General features: G+C 40.7%; 1 protein-coding gene across 2 annotated transcripts in view; it reads left to right on the forward strand.

Moving 5' to 3' along the window:
- Nucleotides 1-24,043, forward strand: part of MAN1A2 (mannosidase alpha class 1A member 2) — a 139,662-nt gene that overhangs the window by 92,463 nt on the left and 23,156 nt on the right. For both annotated transcript variants that reach the window (XM_062618100.1, XM_062618110.1), the window contains 3 exons: nt 2,136-2,259; nt 2,677-2,770; nt 19,749-19,864. In XM_062618100.1, the coding sequence (XP_062474084.1) occupies nt 2,136-2,259; nt 2,677-2,770; nt 19,749-19,864 (334 nt within the window). The remainder of the gene's footprint in view (nt 1-2,135; nt 2,260-2,676; nt 2,771-19,748; nt 19,865-24,043) is intronic.

Consider the following 24,043-nt stretch of genomic DNA (forward strand, 5'->3'; position numbering starts at 1 on the left):
TCAGCTAAGCTATAAAGGCTACTGTGCTGAAATCCACAATGATGAGTGGAGGAGAGGTTTCTTTAGATGGCTGTTTGGGACTGACAGTGAACTTAGATGGTCTTGCATTGCCCTGTGGAAGAGAATTGCCTTGGTTAATTTGCCCTGTATTTCTTGTTCAGTCCTGGGATTTCCCTTAGATTTTGAGAGTGTTTTTGATGCAAGGTGTTTTTAACATCTTTCTTATGTACTTAAACAGTAGCTGAGTTGAGATGCATGTCTAGATTGTATGTATACTCCTAAGCAATTCATGATGGCAAATAGCAGAGAGCTTTGAATTGTTCTGAATTGTTTTCCTTTTAGGAGAGATATTTGTTTGATTTGTTAGGCTGTGCTGAGGTTTGAGATGACTTTGAGAGCATTAGCCTTACATGCCTTTTGAAGATCAGGAAACATTTCTCCCTTTGCTGTCATTCCTCGGGTGCAGACCATGGAGCTGTGGTTTGCCTTTCTGTTGGTGCAGGGCGTCACCACCCTCCCCTGGTTTTCTCTGCTTTGCCTGTGCTGCATTTCCCCCTCTGAGGCCATTTATTGGATCTCTGTGCAATTAATTATTGTTGGGTTAAATTTCCTTATGTACTTTCTGCACAGAATTATAGTTTACTCAGTCTTGTGTTCTTCCTGCAGTTTCATAGGGCTTGAAATTCCTCTGCGCATAAGTTAGGGTTTTCTTTTTCCTTTGTTTAGCAAGCACTGCACCGTGATTCCAGTATGATTGAAAGGCCCCAGTGGCCATCCTCCTCAGACAGCAAAGACATCTCCTTCACAGGCTCAAGCAACACAGATGGTGAGGTTTAGGAAGCTGTAAGCACTAGATGCATGGGTACTTACCAGGAAAACGTGGAGGCTAAGCATACAGAGGACATCAGAAAGGCTGGACCAGGGAGTAGAATTTGTTGTTGGTGAAAGGGAAAAGATTGGAGTGGCAGAAACTTCCTGTTTGATGGTATTGTTTGTGCATTTACTGCATCAGTCTCTTGATAATGTATAGAACCAGCCAGCATCAGACATGACAGCAGTGCTGGCATGCCAGAGGGCAGTGACAGTAGCAGGCATATATGAGAACATTTATCATGAGGCTCATGTGCAATAGAAGACAAGACCTTAAAGAAATAGTTGGAGATTTATTGTCCTGTGGCTTTTTTAGCTTTTTGCGTTCATAATGAAACACTTCATTTTCTCTTGTTACCAGACCTGTACCAAAAAAATACTGAGACAAGCTATGGTTTTGTCTCTCTACACTCTAGTTACTGTATTATAAAAAGGTGGGGTCAGAGCTACAATTACTGCTCCATAACCAACATTTTTCCTTTACATTTCCTCTTTCTAATTTGTAATTGAAAAAACAAGAAGTCATTCCTAATTGATTGTAGTCTTACTGATAACTGAAATTTTTATGAGAAAAAGTAGAAGTCATCTCTGGGAAAATTAAAAGACCTAATCCTGAAAGGTGTTGAAAACTCCCAAATTAAGTTAAACCAGAGATGGTTTAGGAGTTATGACTTACCAAGATGGTACCTCTTACAGCGAAAAAGATTCGAGGTATATGATGCTTTCTGTTGATTCTTTATGTCAGCCTGAAGAAATCACAATGTTCTGCCTATTGTAAGCCTACTGGCTTATGTAGATACAGATAGGACCCACTCCCATCCTACTAGAGTGTCTAATACTAGCTTGAAGCACAACTCGCATAAGTAAAGGGAACGGAGCAGATGTTTGGCAGAACAAGGAAGCAAATGCTGCCACCTTTGCAAGTATACTCATCTGATAATTGCTTTTGATTCTTGTTCTTAAAAATAGCTAATGAATAAGCGATTGAAATTGGGCTCAGTGTTAAGACATTATATTTCTGTGGCATCAAAATATTATATCTTTTAATCACAGGACTTTTGGTGATGAGGTTATGGTATCTTTTTTCCACAAAGACACAACCAGTGAAGCAACTGATCAATCAAACCACAACTCTTGTAATCTTAAGTACGGGTTAATATTTTGCTGTTACTTGTTTAATGTGCTGTGGTGGTTGGTACTAGTGCTGTAACTCTGATTCTTTTGTTGTTTTCTCCTTTTTTCTATGCATATTTGTTGGAATCCAGTGGTGTAGGTAGAAACTGGGGCTGGGCCTCTGCCGGCAGCAGCATCCTCGCTGAGTTTGGTACTCTGCACATGGAATTTGTCCACCTCAGCTATTTGACAGGGGACCCTGTATACTACAACAAGGTGGGTCTCAAGTTCAGGGTTTTTATCATACAAGTGTCTTTTACACTGTTTCATGATAAATTGTGTTAAAGGGGATGTACTTCTGGTACTGAATTCTATTTGCATTCTTGCTTGAAGGTAAATTTTTGCATGCAGGTATTTCTATTAACAAATAAACATCTTTTTCAAGTATAAATTTATGACAAATTTTCTTATTTGTTTCAGCATACATTTAAAAATTGTAGATTTTAAACCTGTTTATGTGAGCAGTCCTTTACAAACAACATACGAATCTGCAGGGAGCCCTCAAAGCTTAGGGGTTCAGATTGAGAAAATTTACTACCAAAAAAAAAGAAAAAGAAAACGTATGAGATTTCACTGTGTCCAGAGTGCAGATGAATGTTGTTAGTAGTGATCATGATTCTTGATTTCATTTAGGTCATGCACATTCGGAAGTTACTTCAAAAAATGGATCGTCCTAACGGACTTTATCCAAATTATTTGAATCCAAGAACAGGCCGATGGGGTCAGCGTGAGTATTCTCATTTTATTCATTCTGAATTCAGGCTCTGCTTCTTACTGCGTTGCTGAGTTGGAGAACAGAAAACTGATTCTGTAAGGGTAAGAACAGCACTGCTTGAGAACAGGCAGCGTAGAAGGACTACTTAGACTTGAAACTTCCCAGAACTAATTTTTGCCTGTCACTCTCTCTGAAGTCATACAGCTTGGTTTTCATGACACTTTCTGAAAGCAGCTTCGTACTAAATCTGATGCCTGCCCTTACTTTTATCAGTCAATAAAATCTTCAGTAATAAAAAATGAGGCTGGAAAGAGTTTCCTCGTTTTGACTTTGTTCCTGGTTTTGTTCTGCAAACCATCTGCAAAATGGATTACTGTAAGGCAGTCTAGAAGTAATGTATGTTTGTGGTGGTGAAGTTTGAGCTCCTTCACCTGGTGTTAAGGACTGACATTTACAAACATAGTTATACTTAGTGCCATGTGACGTGGCATGATGACTTTCCTTATAGGTCCTGCTGGTATCAGTGTGTGTCTCATATAAAGAAAAAAAATGCTTTTGAGTGAAAAGAAAGAATTGTTTTTTTGTTGCTGATTCTGACTATGTTAGAGAAACACAAAGACAGACACACAAACATGATTTCTTTAAGTGTTTCTTCCAAGAAAAATTGAGTAGTGTAGTGTTTTCGTAGTGGTTGTGTTAGAAGAGAATCTTTCTCTTCAAGGTTTTTGTTCCTGTTTCTTTTACGAATTCAAGTTCGTTTAGGAAAAATAGGCAAGACTATCTATTTCTGTCCTGTTTGACATCATTGACAGGTTTCAGGGATTTCAGTGGTTGGCTGTAAATACCCAGCAGATCATGTTCTGGCTTGCAAACTAAGCATTTCCTTCTGACTTTGAGTCTGGTGTATGAGGGAAGTGAATGCAGCTGCCACTGCAGTGACTGAAGAGCGTTGTCTAATCCCATTGTTACAGCCAAAATTCTCTGCAAAGCGTCTAATATCTTTGCATGAGTAGTGACACCCTTTGAGACAGACACATGGATTGAGGAGAAAAATTCTTCAGACAAATTTAGGTTTAACAATGGATTCAGGAACAAAAAAGTGAACAAACACAAATATTCACCTGCTATTTATAGAAAACACAATTTTATGTTGTTGTTCTGAAATATTTTTTTCTATTCCTCTTTTTCTGTTCCTAACCAATTGCTCCTGCTATTTTTGTCAGAAGTAGTCTAATGTGGCATATCACAACATCATAATGCTCAGAATTACCAGCTCTGGGGAAGAAAAGAATCTTGGTCTCTGAGAATAAACATGCAGTGAGAACTGTAACTTTGCAGAAGTTTGATGGAGCTCAAACATACCCATTAAGTGCATTTTGAAAGATAATAGGTTCAGGACGAAAGTTTAGGGTTACAGGCTGAGAGTTAAGTTGTTAGGATAAAAAGAAATACCACTTTATTACAGAGCCTTTAACTTTTCTGTGCTGCTCATGAGTCACAAACTTATTTCTTGGAATTTAGCGATTAGGGGGTTTGTTGGGTCGTTCAGCAAGCTCGTTTTTACCTGCTATGATTTTCCTGTAAGTTTAATTCACTCATACTCACAAGTACCAAGACATGTTCAAGTTATCTGGACTCAAAGAAAAAGAGACACTAGCTATCCAGTTGTCTTTACCTATGCAGGGTTCTTGAATCATGATGGTGAACTAGCTTTTGAACAGATCTTTCAGGCCTTTTGGGTGTCAGCAGTTGTTATGGGTTTTTTTCTGTGCCTCAAAATATTTCTGTCTTTAGCCTCCAAAGATATTAGGCCATGTTGTTATGTCTTGTGTGCTTTTGCTCATTTAACTGTATGCTTAAACATGGTCTGTTCTGGGTTTGGGTTAGTGTGTTGTATGTGATATGCTGCAGCCATGTCACCGTCCTTTTGATGTTAGAATGCCAAGGCTGATGAGTTATTTCTCCTGTGGTTTGATTTATCAGAGTGCAGGCCTTTTGATCATGATAGAAACAGCATGTTCTGCAGTTTCACTGCTGGGGAATGATGTTTGGTGACAGTGACCTGAGACATACACTGTTCTGTTTGTTCATTTTTCTGCTGCTTCTGCTGGTGCTTACAAAGATCAATCCAGTCAGTGCTTCTGATTCTGGTTAGACCCTTTACCTGAAAAGGTATAATCAGTAAAGTAGTTACCAGTCAGTTAGCTAGTATGGGTTCATCAAGAAGGATGTGACCAGTGCTTCCAGGTTCTTAACAAGTTGCAGGGATGAGTAAAGTCATCTAGTGTGACTATCTATAGCCATGTCTTTTTAATGCGTATGTTTTTATGAATGTATATTTCTCTGTGAGTTTAGCACATTTGACATAGCACTTGAAGAAGGATTCTGGTGACAGATTACCTCCTGAAGCAGCAGCAGGCAGGGTTGGGGGCTGCAGCAGGAGCGCTTCGCAGGGACTACCATTCTAGCCCATCATTTCTTTCTATTTGAATGGCATAGAACCCAATCGTAAAATCTGCTGGGTGAATGGCATACTGGTCATCGCTAAATCTCCATAGTTTTCAGTGGACATGCATTGTAATGCAGCTATACATAACTGGACCCTTACAGCTGTGTAGCAGGAATGGAGTTCATTGTACTGAGGAGGAAAATGATTTTATGTGTAGGCTAAATATTTGTGTTTAAGCTTGTAATGTGCAGATATTATTACAGCATAAGTGGCATCACAGAAAGGGTGGTTTAGTTCAGGATTTATCAGCTCACTGTGGCTTTTGCTAGAAGGCAGAGCTATAATGCCCACAGGAATGTTGACAGATGCAGTTTTTACTTATGGACTAAGGTGATGGTGCAGTAGGAACAAGTGATTTAAAATACTTCTGCCTTGGGGTTTTCATTTCTGTAAGCCTGAAAGGAAAATAGTTGGCAAGAGGCATTTTCTACCCTCTCACATTAACCTACAGTTAACTTTGCTAGCTTTCTGTTCGACTTGGTAGGTAGTTGGTTTGGTACAAGCTCAGAACTTTGAATTTAGATTATTTTCAAAACCAATGGCAGTGCGTTCTAGAGAAGCCTGCTAAGCAGATAGAACAACTAGAATTTTGATTAAAGCAAGAGATTTCAGAATGATGGAAATGAATTTGTACTGAAGAAAAAAATATTTATTTTTAATGAAATATGTCGAGAAAATTTAAATCTAATTTGCATTTGCAAACAGCTTAGACTAGAATATCAGTTAAAACAGCAATAGCAGAGAAAATGCCAATCTGCATGTTATTGCCAAGTCAGGACGTGCCACTCATGTTTGCACGTGTCTGTAGATTGGGCATTACTTCTTTCCATTTTCCAATACTGAGAATAAATTCTTGCATTTCATCAGGTTCCAACATCTCTTGTAAGTTACCGAAATGGAACTCAAATAACTCTGCCTTCAAATCTCACTACCTGCACCTGGGAGTTACCTGGGTTGGAAGTTGTCAGTTTTACTGGTTTCTAGTCTATGTACGGCTTCCATGTGCAAGTAAATGAGCAAGAAATAATCCATTCTTTATTGTTTTAGTGATATGTGAGCATGTAAACTAGTTACTGTAAAGTAAGCTGGTATGTGAATTTATGGTGCATGTGCTGAGCATTGGTATTAGGAATGTAACAGCAGATACCGAAATTACAATCACTGAATGTTGATGTGGTGAGCATTCAGAGTTGGTCTTTCTACAGTGCTTTGTTCGTGTCTCCTTACTGAAAGCACGACCCTTTCGTCAAATTTGCAAGTGGATTAAGTTAAAAGCCCAATGAGGGGCACTCTGTCAGCACTTTTACAAAGACTCACCAACCCTGTGATGTATTTAATGCACTAAATTTAAATGCTGTCAGTCATGTACTAGTCCTCTGAAGACAAATAAGGGGATTCACGCGCATGTTCAGCCTGCCTTGTTGCACACACTGCCTTAGCACCTTTTTGGTGCTTAAATGAAACCAAACCAAGCACTTTTAATTTTAAAATACTTTTTACAGAAAGATTCTGTTAATTTAATTGAATTGGATTAGAGTTACACTTATGTTAGAATGGTGCCATTTCCACCATATAGCAAAACCAACAAAACCAGTTTTCAGTCACTGTCATTAAGTAAGTGCACATACTGGGTGAATATTCATCATTTTTTATGCCTGCCTGTACAGCTGGGGTTAGGCTAATGCTCTTGGGCTGGGCTGGGTAATTAACTGAACTGCTTAATTTAAACTCTTGCATGTAATAGACAAACCATGAGGAATACACCGTATCTACTTTCATTTGTGACACGACATTTTATCAAATACATAGCACCATATGTCTGTCTTTATTTGGCAATATTTAAAGGAAAATTTTAAATACATTTGATCTAAATGCACTTTGTTAAAGATGTGAAGAAAACCACTGCATCCAGCAATCCAAGATCTGCATATTCCTCCTTCCCAGCTGTTAAAGTCCAGAGAGGTACAGGTCTCTCCATTCCAGTCCAATGGATGTGGCTGCTGCTTTTCCCATTTGCAGGTTGGCCAGTAGAGGGGCTGAGGATATATCCTAGAGGTACACACATACACCTAAGAGGACACTAATGTGGCTGTCCACGCAGACTGCCACTGACAACACTGCCTTTGTAGCACCCACACGTAGTACTGCCACAATTCACATAACACATACGTAAAGGTGGCCAGGTCTTGCTCCTTCTCCTGATGTTCAGTCAGCTAAATGCACGCACTTGCACTCCCTTCACAAGTGCAGTCACACAGATCTTTCAAGTATTAGCAGAGGCTCTTGGTCTACTTAATACCTGTGCTTGAACCCTGGACCAGGGCTATGCAACCATCAGGCTTTTCAGATGCAGGTCTCCTCCTGCTCACCTTCAAGTTTGCTGATGTGAATTCCACATACACACGTGCACTCAGGATTAAATTCACTGGGAAAACAAACACACATGGGTCTTTCCAGTTGTTAGAACACAAACCTAGGGCCCTCTGCCCCACTGTCTTCTCTCCAGCCACTGCCACCCTAACCTGTTGGCCCCTGTGACCCACCTAAGGCCCCGTTCTCCAGTTGCTGATGTTCCAACCTTGCAGCATGCAATCCCAGTCCCTCCAGTTACTGACACCCAGACCTCCGCTGCATGCCACGTTCTCCAGGTTCTGGCACTTAGGTCTGCAGGCTCTGCTACCTGTGGCCTCTCCTCCAGCTACTGATAAGATAGTGAGTGGAATTACATGCAAGAACATAAAGGACTTAATAAGAAGATGAGGCAGACTGTGCTCCTGAAGGGTCAAGGGTGCAGGCAGACAAGTGTGGTAATCCCCAGCCTATTTACATGTGATGAAGTACTTTTAAATCATCTTCTCTCCATTTTTCCTTTGGTCATTCTTCTGTAATTGACCTTGATCATTCCCTTTGCCTTCCTTTGGCCCTAAATAGCCCATAGTAAGTTTTAACTAAAGCCACAGCCCTGTTCTGCTGTTCCATAAATACATTTTGCATAATCCTTTCTAGGCCCCTGAAATACCTCATAATGCTCATGACAATCGTTTCCCCCTTCTTATCAGTGACAAAGTTCAGATTGGCTCTCTGAGCCTGTGCCAGAGCATTTCCTTTAATGGCCCATCAATCAGTAGCTGAAGAGTTCTGGTCTGTGTTATTGTCTGTTACCACCTGCTTGTTAATGGCTGTGTGTTTAATTTACCAGTTTCCTTGTCATTTATTATTTCTTTTATACTGAATACTCCCTGCCCAGAATAATTCTTTATCTTTGCTCTCACATTCCGCATATCCCTGCATTGGGAGAATGCTAATTCTGAGAACAGTAAGCATGTGAGCTGAAGAATGCTGTCCTGGCAGTGGGAGCTCTATCTGACATATAGAAAGAGTGGATCTCTTGAATACAAACTTTCAAAGGTGCTGCAGATGTTGATAAATAAACCACTATGCAAATTTCTAACTGGGACTTTCATTGTTAAAATGGAGCAAGAAAACCTTTCAGTCTTTACATCTACCTCCGGGAGATTAGGTGAAGTGAAAAAGACTGAAGAATGAAGTGGTCTTTCAAAAGATTAAAGAAATATTGCAGATACATATTTCAGATAAAAATGTTATTGTAGCCTAAATTAAGAGGTTGATGGTCTAGTTCTGGATGGTGAGAAAGATGCTAATGTTGGAAAATTCCTCTCTTTGCCCACTGAAACTGCTGGTGTTCTTTATCTATTAAGGTACTTTGCATTTTCTCCCTCCCTCCTTACATTGTTTGCTCTAGACAACATTTAAGAAACCAGCATTGCCAAGAGTAGCTAAAAATCAAGTTGTGAAATTTAAAGTCAAATTCTGGCAAAACATCCATAACCTAGAAGGAAGCGAAAGGGAATAGTGCCAGGTAAGCCTATATTTTCCAAGTACTTTACAGAACTCTTGAGATAACTACCTTCAATTTGGACTTGTGGCTGATAGTTTCCAGCGCTTTCATTTTTGGGTGATTTTTCCCCTTTGGCATAAGGAAAGATTTTCTTTCTCTTAAATAGAACTGGGGCAGGATTGAAATAATCAATTTGTCTGTTGTAGAGGTAGTTCCTGACCTGACTTTGATACAGAGGGTTGACCAATGTACAGGGGGGTAGTACAGGGGGGTTGTACGGGGGTTGTACAAGGGGGTTAGAGGAATTTGTTTAAACAAAAGGACTATCTGTTGTAAATGCCTGCTAAGCAGAACAGAGAACTCCGGTCCTGTTAATAAGCAGACACCTGAATCTACTGATAAAGGGGAGAAGCAGAGGATTTACGGCTGGGACACTGATCAAACTCTACTGATAAAGGGGAGAAGTAGAGGATTTACGCCTGGGACACTGACCAAACTCTAAGGCCACACGTAAATACTAAAAAAGGTGAAAAATGCAAGAAGAGGAAGACTCATTTACTTCATCTTGAGACCCCTGCCCATGACCAGAGGGGGCACTGCACAGGCGCAGAGGACCTTCTGGCTCATTATAATACGAAGCGGGGATAGGATATGAATATGTATAGGCGTATTGTGCAACCTTATGAATATATATAACTTTAGAGGATAAATGTAGAGGGAAACAACACTGAGGTACGCATGACTTTGAGGAATTATCCCCGTGCGTCTCAGCGCTGAATAAAAGCATACCTACTTTACAACTTTTAACGAGTTGTGGAGTCAATCCGCGCATCAACTTCATCATTTATTTGGTAGAGCAAGTAAAGTTCTGCTTGGAACATCAGTTGTAGAACTCAAGCTATGTGGTCTATGTGGTGGTTAGTTTGGAGGTAGGTGCAAGTGATGCGCGGATTGACTCCACAACTCGTTAAAGTTGTAAAGTAGGTATGCTTTTTATTCAGCTGAGACGCATGGGGATAATTCCTCAAAGTCATGCGTACTTCAGTGTTGTTTCCCTCTACATTTATTCTCTAAAGTTATATATATTCATGAGGTTGCACAATACGCCTATACATATTCGTGTCCTATCCCTGCTTCGTATTGTAATGCGTTAGAAGGTCCTTTGCTCCTGCGCAGTGCCCCCTCTGGTCATGGGCAGGGGTCTCAAGATGAAGTAACTGAGTCTTCCTCCTGTGGGTAGGGGTCTTCAAGATGAAGTAAATGAGTCTTCCTCTTCTTGAACTTTTCACCTTTTAGTCTTCACGTGTGGCTTTAGGGTTTGGTCGGTGTCCCAGCCATAAACCATCTGCATCTTCCCCTTCAGGCGTCTGCTTTTCCTTATCAATAGCTGCTTATCAGTAGAATCAGGCCTCTGCTTTTCCTTGTCAATAGAACCAGGTGTCTGCTTTTCCTTATCAATGGTTAGTGCCTTTGTTCTGCTTAGTAGGCATGATAGGTACAGACAATACTTTCGTTTAAGCAAGGAGATTCCTCTAACCCCCCTGTACAACCCCCCTGTACATTGGTTAACCCTGTATCAATAGCAGTTATTGAGGTGGGGGTTTTTTGCTTTGAATCTGCTTTCAGTTGAGTACATAACAGACACAACTTCAGCATGACTTCCAGCAGTGGGCAGGCAAGTACCAGTTGCAAATGAGGAGGTGGGGGTGGCTTTCTGCTGTTTCATTTTCTTCACTGTCTTGGCGGATGTCCTTAATTTTTCTCTCCAAAATATTCTGTCGTGTTCTGTATTTAGGAACGTGCATGTGTTTTGAATAGAAAATAAACTGTGTCATCTCTACTGGGGAATTCCCCTTGCCCTTTTGCTTTACAACCCTGTACAAATGTAATTAACTGTGTTCCAAGAAAAGGCTGCATTCAAATTTGTTTATTCATTAGAAGCCAAGAGCAAGTTAATCTGTTAAAACTTTGTTTTAATGAAATACAGCAGAGCTGTGCGTTACAGAGAATGTGCTTTTATAACTCTACAAGGTTAAGACATTTTCCTGGTCTGTTGAGCAAGATGCTGCAAAAGCTGAACAATTAAAAGCTTTTTTTAGTGTGTTAAAGATTCTAGAGTTACTGGAAGGTTAAACATGTATATGAGGTAAGGATTTGAAATGTAGTGTCTGTAAAAACTTCCTAAAGAAAGGATTTGGATATGGCTAGGTTTTGAAAGTGCTTGCACACATTTCTGTGGCAAGTGGTGAATATTTTCTTTTGCTGTACCACAAAACCGTACTTTCAGAGCATGATCTTGGTGGGGAGTGTGTCAATACCTAGAATTTTAAATCTCTCCAGCAATTCCTTTAACATTTATTCTCCTCGCACAGAGCCCATGTCTTAGGGTACTGTCTGATATTCTTGAGAGTTTAATTTGTTGGCTTTGAAGACAGCCAACTTAAAATGATTGGCATCCTTTGATGTGCTCTGTGAGCTTTTAAAGTTTGAGCTCCTGTGAAATCTTGTTACTTCTTTAATAACTAATATTGGTACTTGGATCTCTATCTACCTAAGCTGTATTTCTGACCCATTCTTGACTTACTCATTTCTTATCAAAGGGAAGCCTATCAAAGTGCAGTTACAAACATGTTACAGCCTGATTACAGTTACTCATTTTTATTTTATTCATTCTGTATCACTTGTTGGAGGCTGTGCACCTAGGTGTTTATATTGGCATTGGTCTCTCAACCATGAATAGATTCAGATGACACATAACAGTCCGTTTCTTTTCATTCTGTCATCAATGTGTAAGACTCCATATTCTGAGTTACTTGTGGAGATTTACCTTCTGGTGGTCACATAAGAATTATTTCCATTTTGGTGACATTGAGGGGACAGGATCTATCATTTTGTTCAGTAGACATTGAAGATAGCTTCATGATAGTTTCTTTTAATCATGAAGTTGCACTGGAAGCTGGACTATCCTGGTGCTTTAGCACCTTTAGCAGCAAGCTAAAATACCATCTCATCTTGGAGATCTATGTGAAGTCATAGCTGACTTTTGATTGCAGATCACACTGTGGAACTTCTTGGCCTGTATAGTCAAAAGTAAGAGAGAGATGGTGATGAATGCAGTCAAAATGTAGGGTGTGGTAGCTCAGTCTCAATCACAGAACATCGACAGAGTAAGTCTTACAATTAGCACAATTTCCTTGCACCTACAGAGTGACCAAAACTTCAGCTAGCTGTATGTTCAATTTCAGGCATCTGTCATAAGAAGAAAAATAATACATACATAGACACAAGTCTAGGAGAAAGAAAACATGCAGAGTAGCCTGGATTTATACTGCATGTGGTGTAATCTGTAAGTACATCAAAAACAGGGAGTGTCTTTCATTGCTTCTTTGAATCTTTTTTGACTGTCAGCATTCATGTGTCATATATATACACACGTACATATGTAAGTATGTAAACTGCTATGGTCTTGATACAGCTTGAAAGGAGAGGGCAAAGTTGTTGACTGTGGTTTTGCCAGTTAATTTTGCATAGATGACTGTTGGGCTAGACTTAATCTAATAAAGGTTTTTTCCTCTCTCCCAGCTTCTTGGTTTTACTCTGCAAGAGGAGAGTTGAGATTTCATAGGAAGACTAAGGTGAATAAACCGAAGGTTGTAATGATGTAATGACCCTAAGAGCTTGACAATCCCCCTAGGTAGAAACTCTTACTCAAAAGGGACTCTTTTGCGTTGTGAACACATACCTACAGGCGTATTGTTTGTAGTAGGTGTTATCATCCCTTAGCTGTTTTTTACAGCCACCTTGTCAGGTGAAAAAAAGGCATTAGGTAAACATGTGTATGACTTCCCATGAATCCACTGCAAATTCCAGCAGGTTAGTGAAAGCTGGCAGCACAGGTGGGATTTGCACTGGCTCCAGACTTGGCAGAGGGGCAGGCATACTTCATTCAGGTGGTTCTTTTGGTGAGTGTAGTAATCTGGAAAGACAACTTTAAGTGATAAAAGGCCACTTTTCAGTAAAAGCACCAATGTAAAGGTGTAATGTGGTTTTGATTTTTGCATATGGACTTCATGTGTTTGAATGGCTGGATGGTCACATGCAGAGAGTTGCAGTGTCCAGCTGAAGACCGGTAATGAGTGGTGTCCTTCAGGGCTCAGTGTTGAGACCAGTCCTGTTTAACATCTTTGTCGGTGACATGGACAGTGGGATTGAAGCACTCACAGCAAGTTTGTGATGACACCAAGCTGTGTGGTTTGATTGATACACTGGAGGGAAGGGATGGGATCCAGAGGGACCTGGACAAGCTTGAGAGGTGGCCATTGCCAACCTCATGAAGTTCAACCAAGCCAAGCACAAGGTCCTGCACCTTGCATCGGTGCAATCCCAGGCACAGCTACAGGCTGGGCGGAGAAGAGATTCAGCAGCTCCAAGGAGAAAGCTTATGTTTTAGTTCAGATAGTTGTACTTGCTGGTCTGTTTAAAATTATTTCTGTTGTCTTTGCACACACTTGAATTGGTCGAGCTTGAGAATGTTAATCTTTTGTTTGATAATCACTGCAGTTCTAGGAGGCCGTTTTGCTTAGTTTTATTTTTAAAGGAACTGGTAGCACTTACAATTAAGATTGCTCAACACTTTCCATTAAGTGATTGTGTTTTCAGTTTTTTGTAGCTGCCAAACTTCAACTCTTCCAACTGGAATATTCTGTCTGCCTCAAGCTGTTTTGTTGGGGTTTATGAAACAGTTTTGAGAAAAATGCTTCAGCCATACCTCAGTGAAGCTAGAGGTGGAATGTGATTCTACCCAGATTAAAGCTTGTTTTATTTTAAGAACCTCAAGAACCATCATGTTTTGGATATAAAATACTATGGGAATTATTTGTTTTAGGACTGCTTGAGGAGAAAACTCTCCGTATTTTTCCAAGTCTTTAAAAAATACATCTACTGTCTCCATATGGAGTATTCAGAGTTGAGCTGCTACGTTCTGTAGAGTGGTGTGTGCTGAGAGGGCACCATCGCACATCCCCAGGCTGGGAGGAGCAGAGTTGGGTTCTTCTTGTTCCTAGAATTTTCTGTGGCACCAGGCAGTAGAACAAGAAGCAGTGTCTGTTCAGCTGTCTCCTAACTTAATAATGCTTGGCTTTGCAAGCTTAACTCTTCTTTTAATGTAGTTCTGTTATGTGACAACCTGCATGTTTTTAGAAAAATGCTCATGCTGGTAACATGTTCGTTAGTGATAAATGATTCATAGCTGACTAGAAATTGTACCTTCACCTGCTTCTATCAGGGCTGCCTCTGCTACAGTTAATCTACAAGTGTTTGCACTTTTAAGCCATCCACTATGGTTTATGGCATCCTTAGGTTGAATTTCCACTGTGAATTGCAGCTGCTGCAATTTCCAGGCCCCCGGCTTTCTGGATTAAAGGATTAGAAAGGGAGCTTGCACCTATTTGGAGCAACTCAGGGGCACTAAGCCCAGCTACATGAAGTAAAGATTGAACTGAAATTTAATCAGAGCTACTCTAAAGACAAACCGAAAAACAGTTAAGAGTTTCCAATACAGAGAAAGAGGGCTCCTGCAGTGTAAGGTCAGTTGATACCCAGGACAACCAATGGTCATGGAGCGTGTGGATTTCTTAATGAAAGTAGTATTAGCTTAATCACTTCACTGCCCCCTCCAAGTCATTTATCTTTTCCACTCTTAACTCCTTCTCTAATATATTACAGTAGCACTTTGACAAAGATTATGTGTTTGTAACCCTTAAGGGAAAACAGCCTCCCTTTTTACCCCTTTGTTATCTTGTTGCAAAGTAGTTCTGTACTATTAAATGATTTAAATCAATCAGTAGTTGGTTCATCTTGGTGTTTTCAGTCTATTTGGTTTAACACGAGGCAGGTTTAAGTTAGTTTTCCTTTACTTTAGGGCCATAACTAACAACTCCAGTTCTAAGACTTGAGTTTCTTTTACATATTGCCAAATTTCTAATTCTTTGCTTGGTCGTTTTCTAGCTGTCTGTACTTAAAAATACTAATTCAGTATTTTAGTTACAAATTCATGAATTAAAAATAGTATGGGTATAGTTGACCCTCATCTCCACCTGCTTGTGCTTATGTGCTGCTATGTTATCTCACCATACTGCTTTTCAGCACAGCAGCCCATGCACACTAAACATATTTCTGCTCAGCATTTTATTGCATCTTTTCCTTCCATCTGCAGTAAATGATGCATAACCTTTATGGGCACAGTGGAAGGGCAGGAGGATGTGCCCTCGGGTCAAGAAGGGACAGCAGCTCACTACCCATCTGCTCATGGGTAACAGGAAGCCTCACCCTCAGGTGTTGTCACTGCAGCAACAGTTCTGGCATGATGTGCTGCTTTTAAAACAATGCCTGGCTTCTTTCTTTATTCCTGCTCATTGCCAAGAAACGACAATTGAACAATTAAGGCACAAAGCAGAGAGGGTTTAGCAAATCGTGAACTGTTTTTCATTTGCCTCATTAAGCTGCTGTTAACTACTTAAAGCCATCTGCTTAAAAATAATTTACCCATCTTAAGTTTGCTCTAGAGAGCAGGTAGACCTTCGTTAGAGCAAGTTTTGTTATTAATGTTATCTTTAGGGGGCTTTCAGTTGTTGTGGAAAATACTGTGTTGCTTACTGAACTGAACTTTCCCTCTAAACAAAAGGAAGCAGCACATGTTTGTAACATGAGAATGAGCTATGTGAATGCCTACTGTCCCTATTATCTACTGCCGTCCCCAAAAATGAGTCTTGGAGAGGAAGAGCAGCCAGATCCATCACAGTGCTTCAGTTGTAATTGCGAAGGGGGAGCCCTGCAGCCTGTTCCCTGAACAACTAGCTGTGGAAAAACAAGTTGATTTGTCTCCCTGGATTTGTAAAGAAACAATTTCACTGACAAAGGACAAATCACCAGGGACTCTCCCTCCTATCTTGAACTGGGATTCATTGTCATTTCAGTTATAGAGTATGTACACTCCTTTCTGACCTGCTCTGTAATTCTGTGGTTTGCTGAGTCCTTCTAAGAGGAGACTGTTTCAGCAGTATGCTAAGATCATTTGGAGTGAAACTAGCTTTAGAAATATTAGATAACTGATGGTGTGAGAATTGAAGACACGATCCTCCATTCAGTCTGTGGGAAAGAGGTGGACATGATTTTTCGAATATTAGCTGAGACACGATATATGACTAAAACTTGATTAAATATTGATCTTTTAATCAATAAATTAAAACCTCATTAAAATAAATATTGCTATGAAATTGATTTTTTTCCCAATTGCATGCTGTTTATGGAATATGGCAATATTGAACAGGATACAAAGCTGTTAAAGTAGCTGAGCAAAAATGATGCTGTGAATGTTAAATATCATTGTTTTTCTATTAAGATTTTGTTTGGCTCTTTCTGGCGAGGAGGAAGCCTTCAACCGACAGACAGACTACAGACTAACAGCACAGATTTGCACAAAGCATACTTTCAAATGTGTGAAAAAACAGGGCTTTTGGGGATTACTTTTGATGGCAATAGATGAAGGTATTCTTTGCCAATGCGGCTACTGTGCATTCCAGTTTAAAGTATGACTTCCCAAGGAATCCTTGACTGGAATCCTTTTATGTTTGCTCAGTCACCTGGGCCTACGTTTGAAAAAGTGGGGAATGAAAAATATATCTTAATTTGTCTTGATTGGAAGGAATGAGTGTTATAAGAACGTGTACATGTCATTGAAGAGAACATGTGGCATCTGCCGTATTTGATATGCCCCCATACTCTGTTCTCTTTGCTATATTTATCTTAATCTGGAAAGTATTTTGCTTCAGGATTTCACTGTGAAACACTTCTAGTAAAAACCTATAAATTACATAGAAATAAGCAAATAATTCCTATAGATCAAATATATAATAAAAATGAAATCCATTTTTTTAATTTGCAAAATACAACATTTTAAATATGATTACCTTCACAGCTGTCTACTGAAGAGTACCCAGTTCCAAGATGCTATTGTAAACTCAGTTATTCAAATCACGAGGTGTTCCTTCTTAGTACTCTGGATTGTCATACAAGGTTAGCACTGATTGAAAAACTTTTGTGAGCAAAACATTTTGAGTTAAGCTGAGTTAAATCTCTGAATCCATCTGAGCTGTAGTTCAATAAGCAGAAGAGTGATAAGCACCATGGACCTTCTGGTGATAAGTTTGGGTAGGGGCCTTGTTTATAGGAGAGAATGATACGTGACGACCCAGATCTACGGATTTCAGCAGCTATGTATTTGCTATGTCTTTAACATGTCCACTGCAGGTGAGAGCAAGTTGTCAAAGTCCTGCAATCTGTCACAAAAAGACTGCTTTAATTTTCAGTCATTTCTAGTTACAGTCCTTACGCAGAGTGCAGCAAATCCTCCTTCAGCAACACCTTCTCATGCTATCACAAGACCTGAAGGAGGCCTTGCAGAGTGCAGTTAAATCAGCTGTAGAAGCTGGAAACCTTGCTGTGCTTAAACCTCAAGAGAGGATTCTTGCAAAGCAGTAGTTGAGAGCTGGAATCAGGTATGCAAAATGGGAATAAAGAAGGCACTGCTGCTGTGAGCGGCAAGGCTCTCAGAAGCCCTTAGCCTTACCATATTAGCTTCTCACTTCCTGAGTAGGAGGAAGATCTCTGTCTGAGATGCTCTTGCAGCTCTGTTCTCTGAATGCATCAAGAAGATGCAAAAAAGGCTGTCTAGAAGATGGTTCTGAGTCCTTTGTGTGCTGATGCTACTGATTCCTGCGTTCTCTGTACTGCCGTCTAAGGTGAGAAGCAATGTGGAGGAAGAGAAGAGCTGCTGACAGGAGGGACAGACAGTTCTCAAATGACTGCCTGAAGGAAGTAGACATGAAATGGGGTGTGTTTCTGATAACTGACTTTGGAAACTCACCTGGAACATGGATTTCTCTGATAGGAAATAAAGCTTTTGCACTCATCTTCCTGCTCATTCCTGGCCTGAGCCCAGCTGGAGCTGCCACAAGATAAGCCCTGCTTGAGGGTTCAGCAACCTTGTCCTGTCTGGGGACTGTGTGCATCTGAGAAAGAAACCTGGCAGAGGAGCAGTGCTGACTCCAGTGACAGAGTTGAGCTGGGGAGGAGGCAGCAGCTTAACAGGAGTTGTTTTAAACTGTCCCTGAGCAGTGCTGACACCAGTTGTAACTTTGAAGTCTTGGCGTGGTTTGTTTATTTTTCCCTTAGTTCTTGTGTCTACCTGTGAATGTAATTGTGCATTAGAGGAGTCATGTCTAGCCCTTGCCTTTGTGGAAGAAAGTGACTCATGACCTGCGTGTTCTCTTACAGCTCAGAGCTAGAAAGCTTATAAAAACTCATTGCAGCTAAATCACTGAGTAGCTGGGTGTGAAAAGGCTGTCTAGAAGATACTTAGATAGATGAGCATGAAGTCATTTGCTGCAAATTCACAACCTGAAGCCAAGTGGAAAGGCTACAGGCTTTCCATTTGGTCCTTCCTTTGTTTAGAAACTCATTGGTGAGTAAAGAGTCTAGGAGCATCTACCAGCTCTAACCTGCTATTCACATCTTCAGAGACAAGCAGGCATACAGGGACAGGACAGTGCTTGGTCAGAAAAGGCACAGAAAGAGAGCTCCAGACATCTGTTGTACACCTTCATCCCAGAAAGGCTGTGAATGATACTTTTTGGAGGTACTTTGGAAAAGGAAGTATCGTGTCTTTGTTTCACCCAATAAAAGGGAACTTGCATGAGCATAACAGCTGTGTTTAGGGCAGTGAATTTCTGGGATTGTGACAGAGTTGGTCTTAAATGTTTCCTTTGCCTAGGTTGAGCAGACTAAGACTGTTCTGGTGCCAGTGTTTTGTGGGCTGTAACTTTGGAAAGAAAAGGTTATGTGCTGTTCTGGTTGGAGTCACTCTCATGCTGTTGAGTGTATTGCTTTTTGAATGAAGGGTGTACCGAGGGAGTACTTACCGTGGTTGGCACAGGAGCTCTGAGGCTGACTCACCCCATCAGTAGGCTTTTTGTGGGAATGCATGATAGTTCCTCCAGAGAGGAATGTAGGTAGTCCTCACCTACCCCTCTCTGTGTAAGAACTACCTACATGTGTGAGCTATTCTGTCAGCACAAAATGGCAATGTCTTTGCTTGTGAAAGTAAATACCTTGTTGGAAATAAAAAGCTCCTGGAAAGATAGGATTTGGTGTAGTTCATGGCTGTTCCTAGCCAGCCACATGACCTAATTGAATCCTGGATACAGAGATCTGACGGGGGGGGGGGGGGGGGGGTGTGCATATACTTTTTTATATATATAAAAGATTTTAAACCGCAGCAGCAAAACAGTCAAGTTCTATGGAATGAAGGAAAAACAGAGGTTAAATTAATTTTTGATGTGAGGGATAGCGTGTGCAGAATGGCAGCGAACACATAAAGCAGGTTCCATACCTAGCAAGTAAGTTTGGAGAGGAAAGGGGATACCGTGCCACTTTGTCCTGCTAAGCAGGCTTGAAATATTGGTAGCGCTACAACAGTAGACCTTAACACCGTAAATTTCTATTTCGAATAGATTTAAGATGTTATTATATAACAAATTCAACTCCTTTTTTTTTTTCTCTTGCAGATCACACATCCGTGGGCGGGCTGGGAGACAGTTTTTATGAATATTTATTGAAAGCCTGGCTTATGTCAGACAAGATGGACACAGAGGCAAGAAAAATGTACGACGATGCCATTGAGGTGATTATAATTCGTGGAGTTTTCCCATCCAGTTGAACTGCAAAACCTTCTTTAATACTTTAAAAAAAAAAACACAAAACAACCCAAAACACCCCAACCAAAGCACCCCCAGGACTGGTTTTGATTATGTAAGCTTTAAGAAATCAAGTGGTGAATAATACTAGCTTTCACTCTCAGTAGTTTAAGAAGTGTTATTGCGGAATGCATCTGATGCAGATTGTTGTGCTAAAAATAATCAGCTTGTCCAAAATTGTATAATCTAAATGCCCAAGCTATAGTTTATTAGAAAGAGATCAAACAACCCTAAGATGTCTGCAGAACAACCAAGTCACTTCTTTCCAGTGCTCAGAATCACTCTAGGGCTTGAAGTTCTGAAGTGTTTTATTCCTTATTTTACAAAGCGTGTAGAGGTTTTATTCCATGTTTATGTTGTAAAATGTAGTTCATACCCATTCCTTGCTCTGTGGTTCTTTTGTGATGTGATCTTGCTCCCTCTCACAGATGAAGTAGTGCTTCCCCAAGCACAGCAGCACTGCAGGATAGTTCAGTGGGATTTGGGGCTGTGGCCTTTTAGTGATGGCTCTGAGCTTTATGCTGCCCAGCTCTTACTTTCTTATAATTTCCCCATACACAGGCATCTTCTTTCATCAGGCTTGCTTGTGCCAACATGCTGGTGCTACAGTTAAGACATGTGAGTAACTAAGCTGGTTTTAATCAAGTTGGCTGTGGTACTAATAGCAACAGGGACTGCGTAGTCTTGTCCAAGTGCACGTGTGTGCTTGGTGCCTAACTTGTTCCATGATCTGTGTATGCTGCGTTTCTTCAACGCAAGCTCCTAAAGCAAAAAACACCTAAAAATTCACGTTTTAAAAGATATATAATGAAAGTTCTAGTCTAAAATTGCTTTGAAGCTGTAATATATCTTATTCTTGACCTGAATTTGATTCATTTGACTTCCAGATACTTGACCTTTTTCCTCCCCTACATCGTTTTCCAGGGTCATCTGCATTATGTAGCTGGTGGCTAACCAAGGTGTGACACACATTCTCTCATAAAAGAGATGCATTATTTTCTTGAGTCTCACAATATAAAGCAGATTTTGAATTATTTCTTAAGCTTTTTTTCAAAGTACTTTCCAGTATCCTCAGTATGGAGACAAGAATGTAATGGTTCGACACCCGATTTCTTCTCCATATTCGCCTCTTCATCCAGCCAAGAGCTGTGTTTGCACTCTTAACCTTTGCCTCAGTGTCATCTGCTTTCCACTTGGTTTTGCTCTGAAGTTGGTTATAGTCATTTTGATTTACTGCTTTCCTGCTACTGTGATTTCCATTCATGATTCCTTGATGTGTGATTCTTACTAAAACACAATAGTTCAGGCAAAACCCACTTTGTTCCCTGTTCTGAATGATTTTACAGGACTGACTTTTCCTTTATTACTATCTATAGCTCCGTCAATTTTTGTGTCATCTGCACATTTCTTTTAGCATTTGTTTCTTGCAGATTGTTGGTAGAAATGCTACCTAGCATTGTATAGAAGTGTTTTTGCAGAATCTTCATGGGATGAGGACTTTTCACAGTTGTTGGTTTCACTTTGAACTGTTCTAGCACACCAACTTTTAATCCACTTCATATGTGCTGCCTTGAATTCATTTAGGACTAATACTTTGTACAATACCAAGGAAATTCCCGAAATTCCTACTATTCCTGATATCAGTATGCACTTGTCAAACAAGCATTCATTCTATATGATTGTTCCATTAGCCTTTTAAAATACTGTTAAAGCACCAGCTATTTCCCAGTCCTTTTGAATTTTCTTTGCTTTCCAGGCTTTGTTAAAGTCAACATTAGTGGTTCAAAACATTAGTTGAGTGCTTTTAATAGTCTAAAATACAGTTTTGGGTCCCGTTGGTTTACAAATATATAGCAGTTGGTGTATAACATCATTGTGATTGTTTCATCTTCTCCATTGCAAGCCCAGTCTTGCAAACATTATGTATGGGCAGATCTCTCTCTCTGAATGGAAACACAGCAAAGCAATCTGGGACCAGGTAAAACACACTGTGGAGAGAAGGGAGAAAGAGCTGAGCTGTTCCCGCTTCATTTGTGATATGACCTGCAGTGCAAACCACTCGATGGTTTCCTGTTCAGCTTTCCCTCAGTCAAACCTACCCATTAGAATCTCTATGAACCATACTGATCTGTGCATTGTGGAACAATGTGTTCATGCCTTGTACAAGCCCAGGTAGATGAAACCAGTCACTCTTCCCTTACTCACCAATGCTGCAGCCCCATCATAGAAGGCCACCAGACTGGTCAGGCACAATTTGCCCTTAGTGAAGCTATGTTGGCTGTCAATAATCACCCTTATTTTCCATGTGCCTTAGCATAGTTTCCAGGAGGATCTGCTCCATGATCCTGGTGAGACTGACGGGCCTGAAGTTCCACAGGTCTTCCTTTTTAACATTTTGAAAAACGTTTCACCCTTTCCAGTCAGTAGGAAGTTCCCCAGACTGCCACAGCTTCTCAGGTATGATGGATAGTGGCTTAGCCAGTTCCCTCTGGACCTGCAGATACATCTCATCAGGTCCCATATACTTGTGCACCTTCAGGTTCCTTAGATGATCTTGAAACTGATCTTCTCCTACAGCAGGCAGTTCATTTTCCCAGTCCTGCCTTTGCCTTCTGCAACTTGGGTGATGTGGCTGGAGCACTTGCAGGTGAGGGCTGAGGCAAAAACGTCATTGGGTACCTCAGCCTTCTCCACGTCCAGGGTAGCCACGTCTCCCATTTTCTTCTGGAGAGGGCTCACATTTTCCCTCATGTTCTTTTTTATCCCCGTTGTACTTATAGAAGCTTTCTTTGTTGTCCTTGACATCCCTGGCCAGATTTAATTGTCAGGTCTTCAGCCTTCCTAATCTGATATATGGCTGCCAGTTTACTCATTGGAGTGGCTGGAATTCCTTTGTGCTGATGTTCTGGTGCCCTCCTGCTGATCCGTGACCCCTCTGCAAGCTCTGGGCATCTCTTACTGGCAATGCCATCAAACTGGTAGGAGCAGGATTGATTGAGATTCCCCTGCCCCAGCAACTTTAATTTAAAACCCCATGTTTCTCAAAGCAGGTCCCGTGGTCTAAGTAGTTGAAACCCTGTCTGTGGTACCAGTCTTGTAACCATTGTTGAATGGCCTGATTCGACCGGCCTTTTCAACCCCCTTCCCAGTGACCAGCAGGACTGATGAGGAAGCTCCTTCTGCTCCAGAGTCCCTTACTGCTCCTCCCAGGGCTCTGTGGAAAGCCATGGTACCCGCTGCCAATGTGCATGATTGTTGGACAACCACTCTGGCAGCTGGCAGAGATGGACTGGGTTCTGCTCTGTCAGTTACTTCTGTGTTCTCTCTGCACCGTGCACCTGGTTGAAGGACTTCCATGTCCTTCCGTATCCACCCAGATACTGATGGGTTCAGTACAGCTGCTCTATCAGTCCTGTATCACTGAATTATACCTACTACAGTCACAGAAAGACCTTGAAACTTTTCATTTGTCCATGTTATTGTAAGCAAAACAATCTCGTGTTTTTTATTTTGAGGGAAAAGCTATTTCACTCTCTGCTTTTGAACCTGAATTACAGGTTGCAAGCTGATTAATCTATATACTTATTGCTTGAATCTTTATTGTAGCAAACTGCATAGTTGTCACTGTGTAGATAACAAGGAGACAAGGGTGTGCAGCAGACATGACCTCCACATCCACAAAAGCCACTTCAGTTACATGCAGGATCCTCTGCCTGGATGTTCTCAGTATATCAAGCTTCAGTGCAAACGGTTGTGGGCATTTGGGGTGTAATTTGTTGTAGGTACCAGAAAGTTAATGAAGAGGGATAGTAGTTCACTCCTGTAATAGATCTTGTGGATGGCAACGAGAGTGGAAAATGCCTTTTTAAAGGCACTGTAATCCTTCAACTCCAATCATCCTTGGAGTACTCTTACCAGCCATGTGCTTTGAAGGAAGTTGTGAACCCATCAGATGGTTATGTGTGGAAGTACTAAGGAGATTTCTGGAAAGAAGATAGGAATAATGTCTCCATGGTAAAAAGATAATTGTCTTTACTATTATAGATCTCAATTGTAACAAGATTCTAGGTAAAAAAAAAAACCTGTCTAATGCTTAGGATAGTGTT

Source organism: Pezoporus occidentalis, unplaced genomic scaffold (assembly GCF_034315485.1).
Source record: "Pezoporus occidentalis ecotype Australia unplaced genomic scaffold, CSIRO_AGI_Poc_V1 ctg104, whole genome shotgun sequence".
Classification (NCBI taxonomy): Eukaryota; Metazoa; Chordata; class Aves; order Psittaciformes; family Psittacidae; genus Pezoporus; species Pezoporus occidentalis.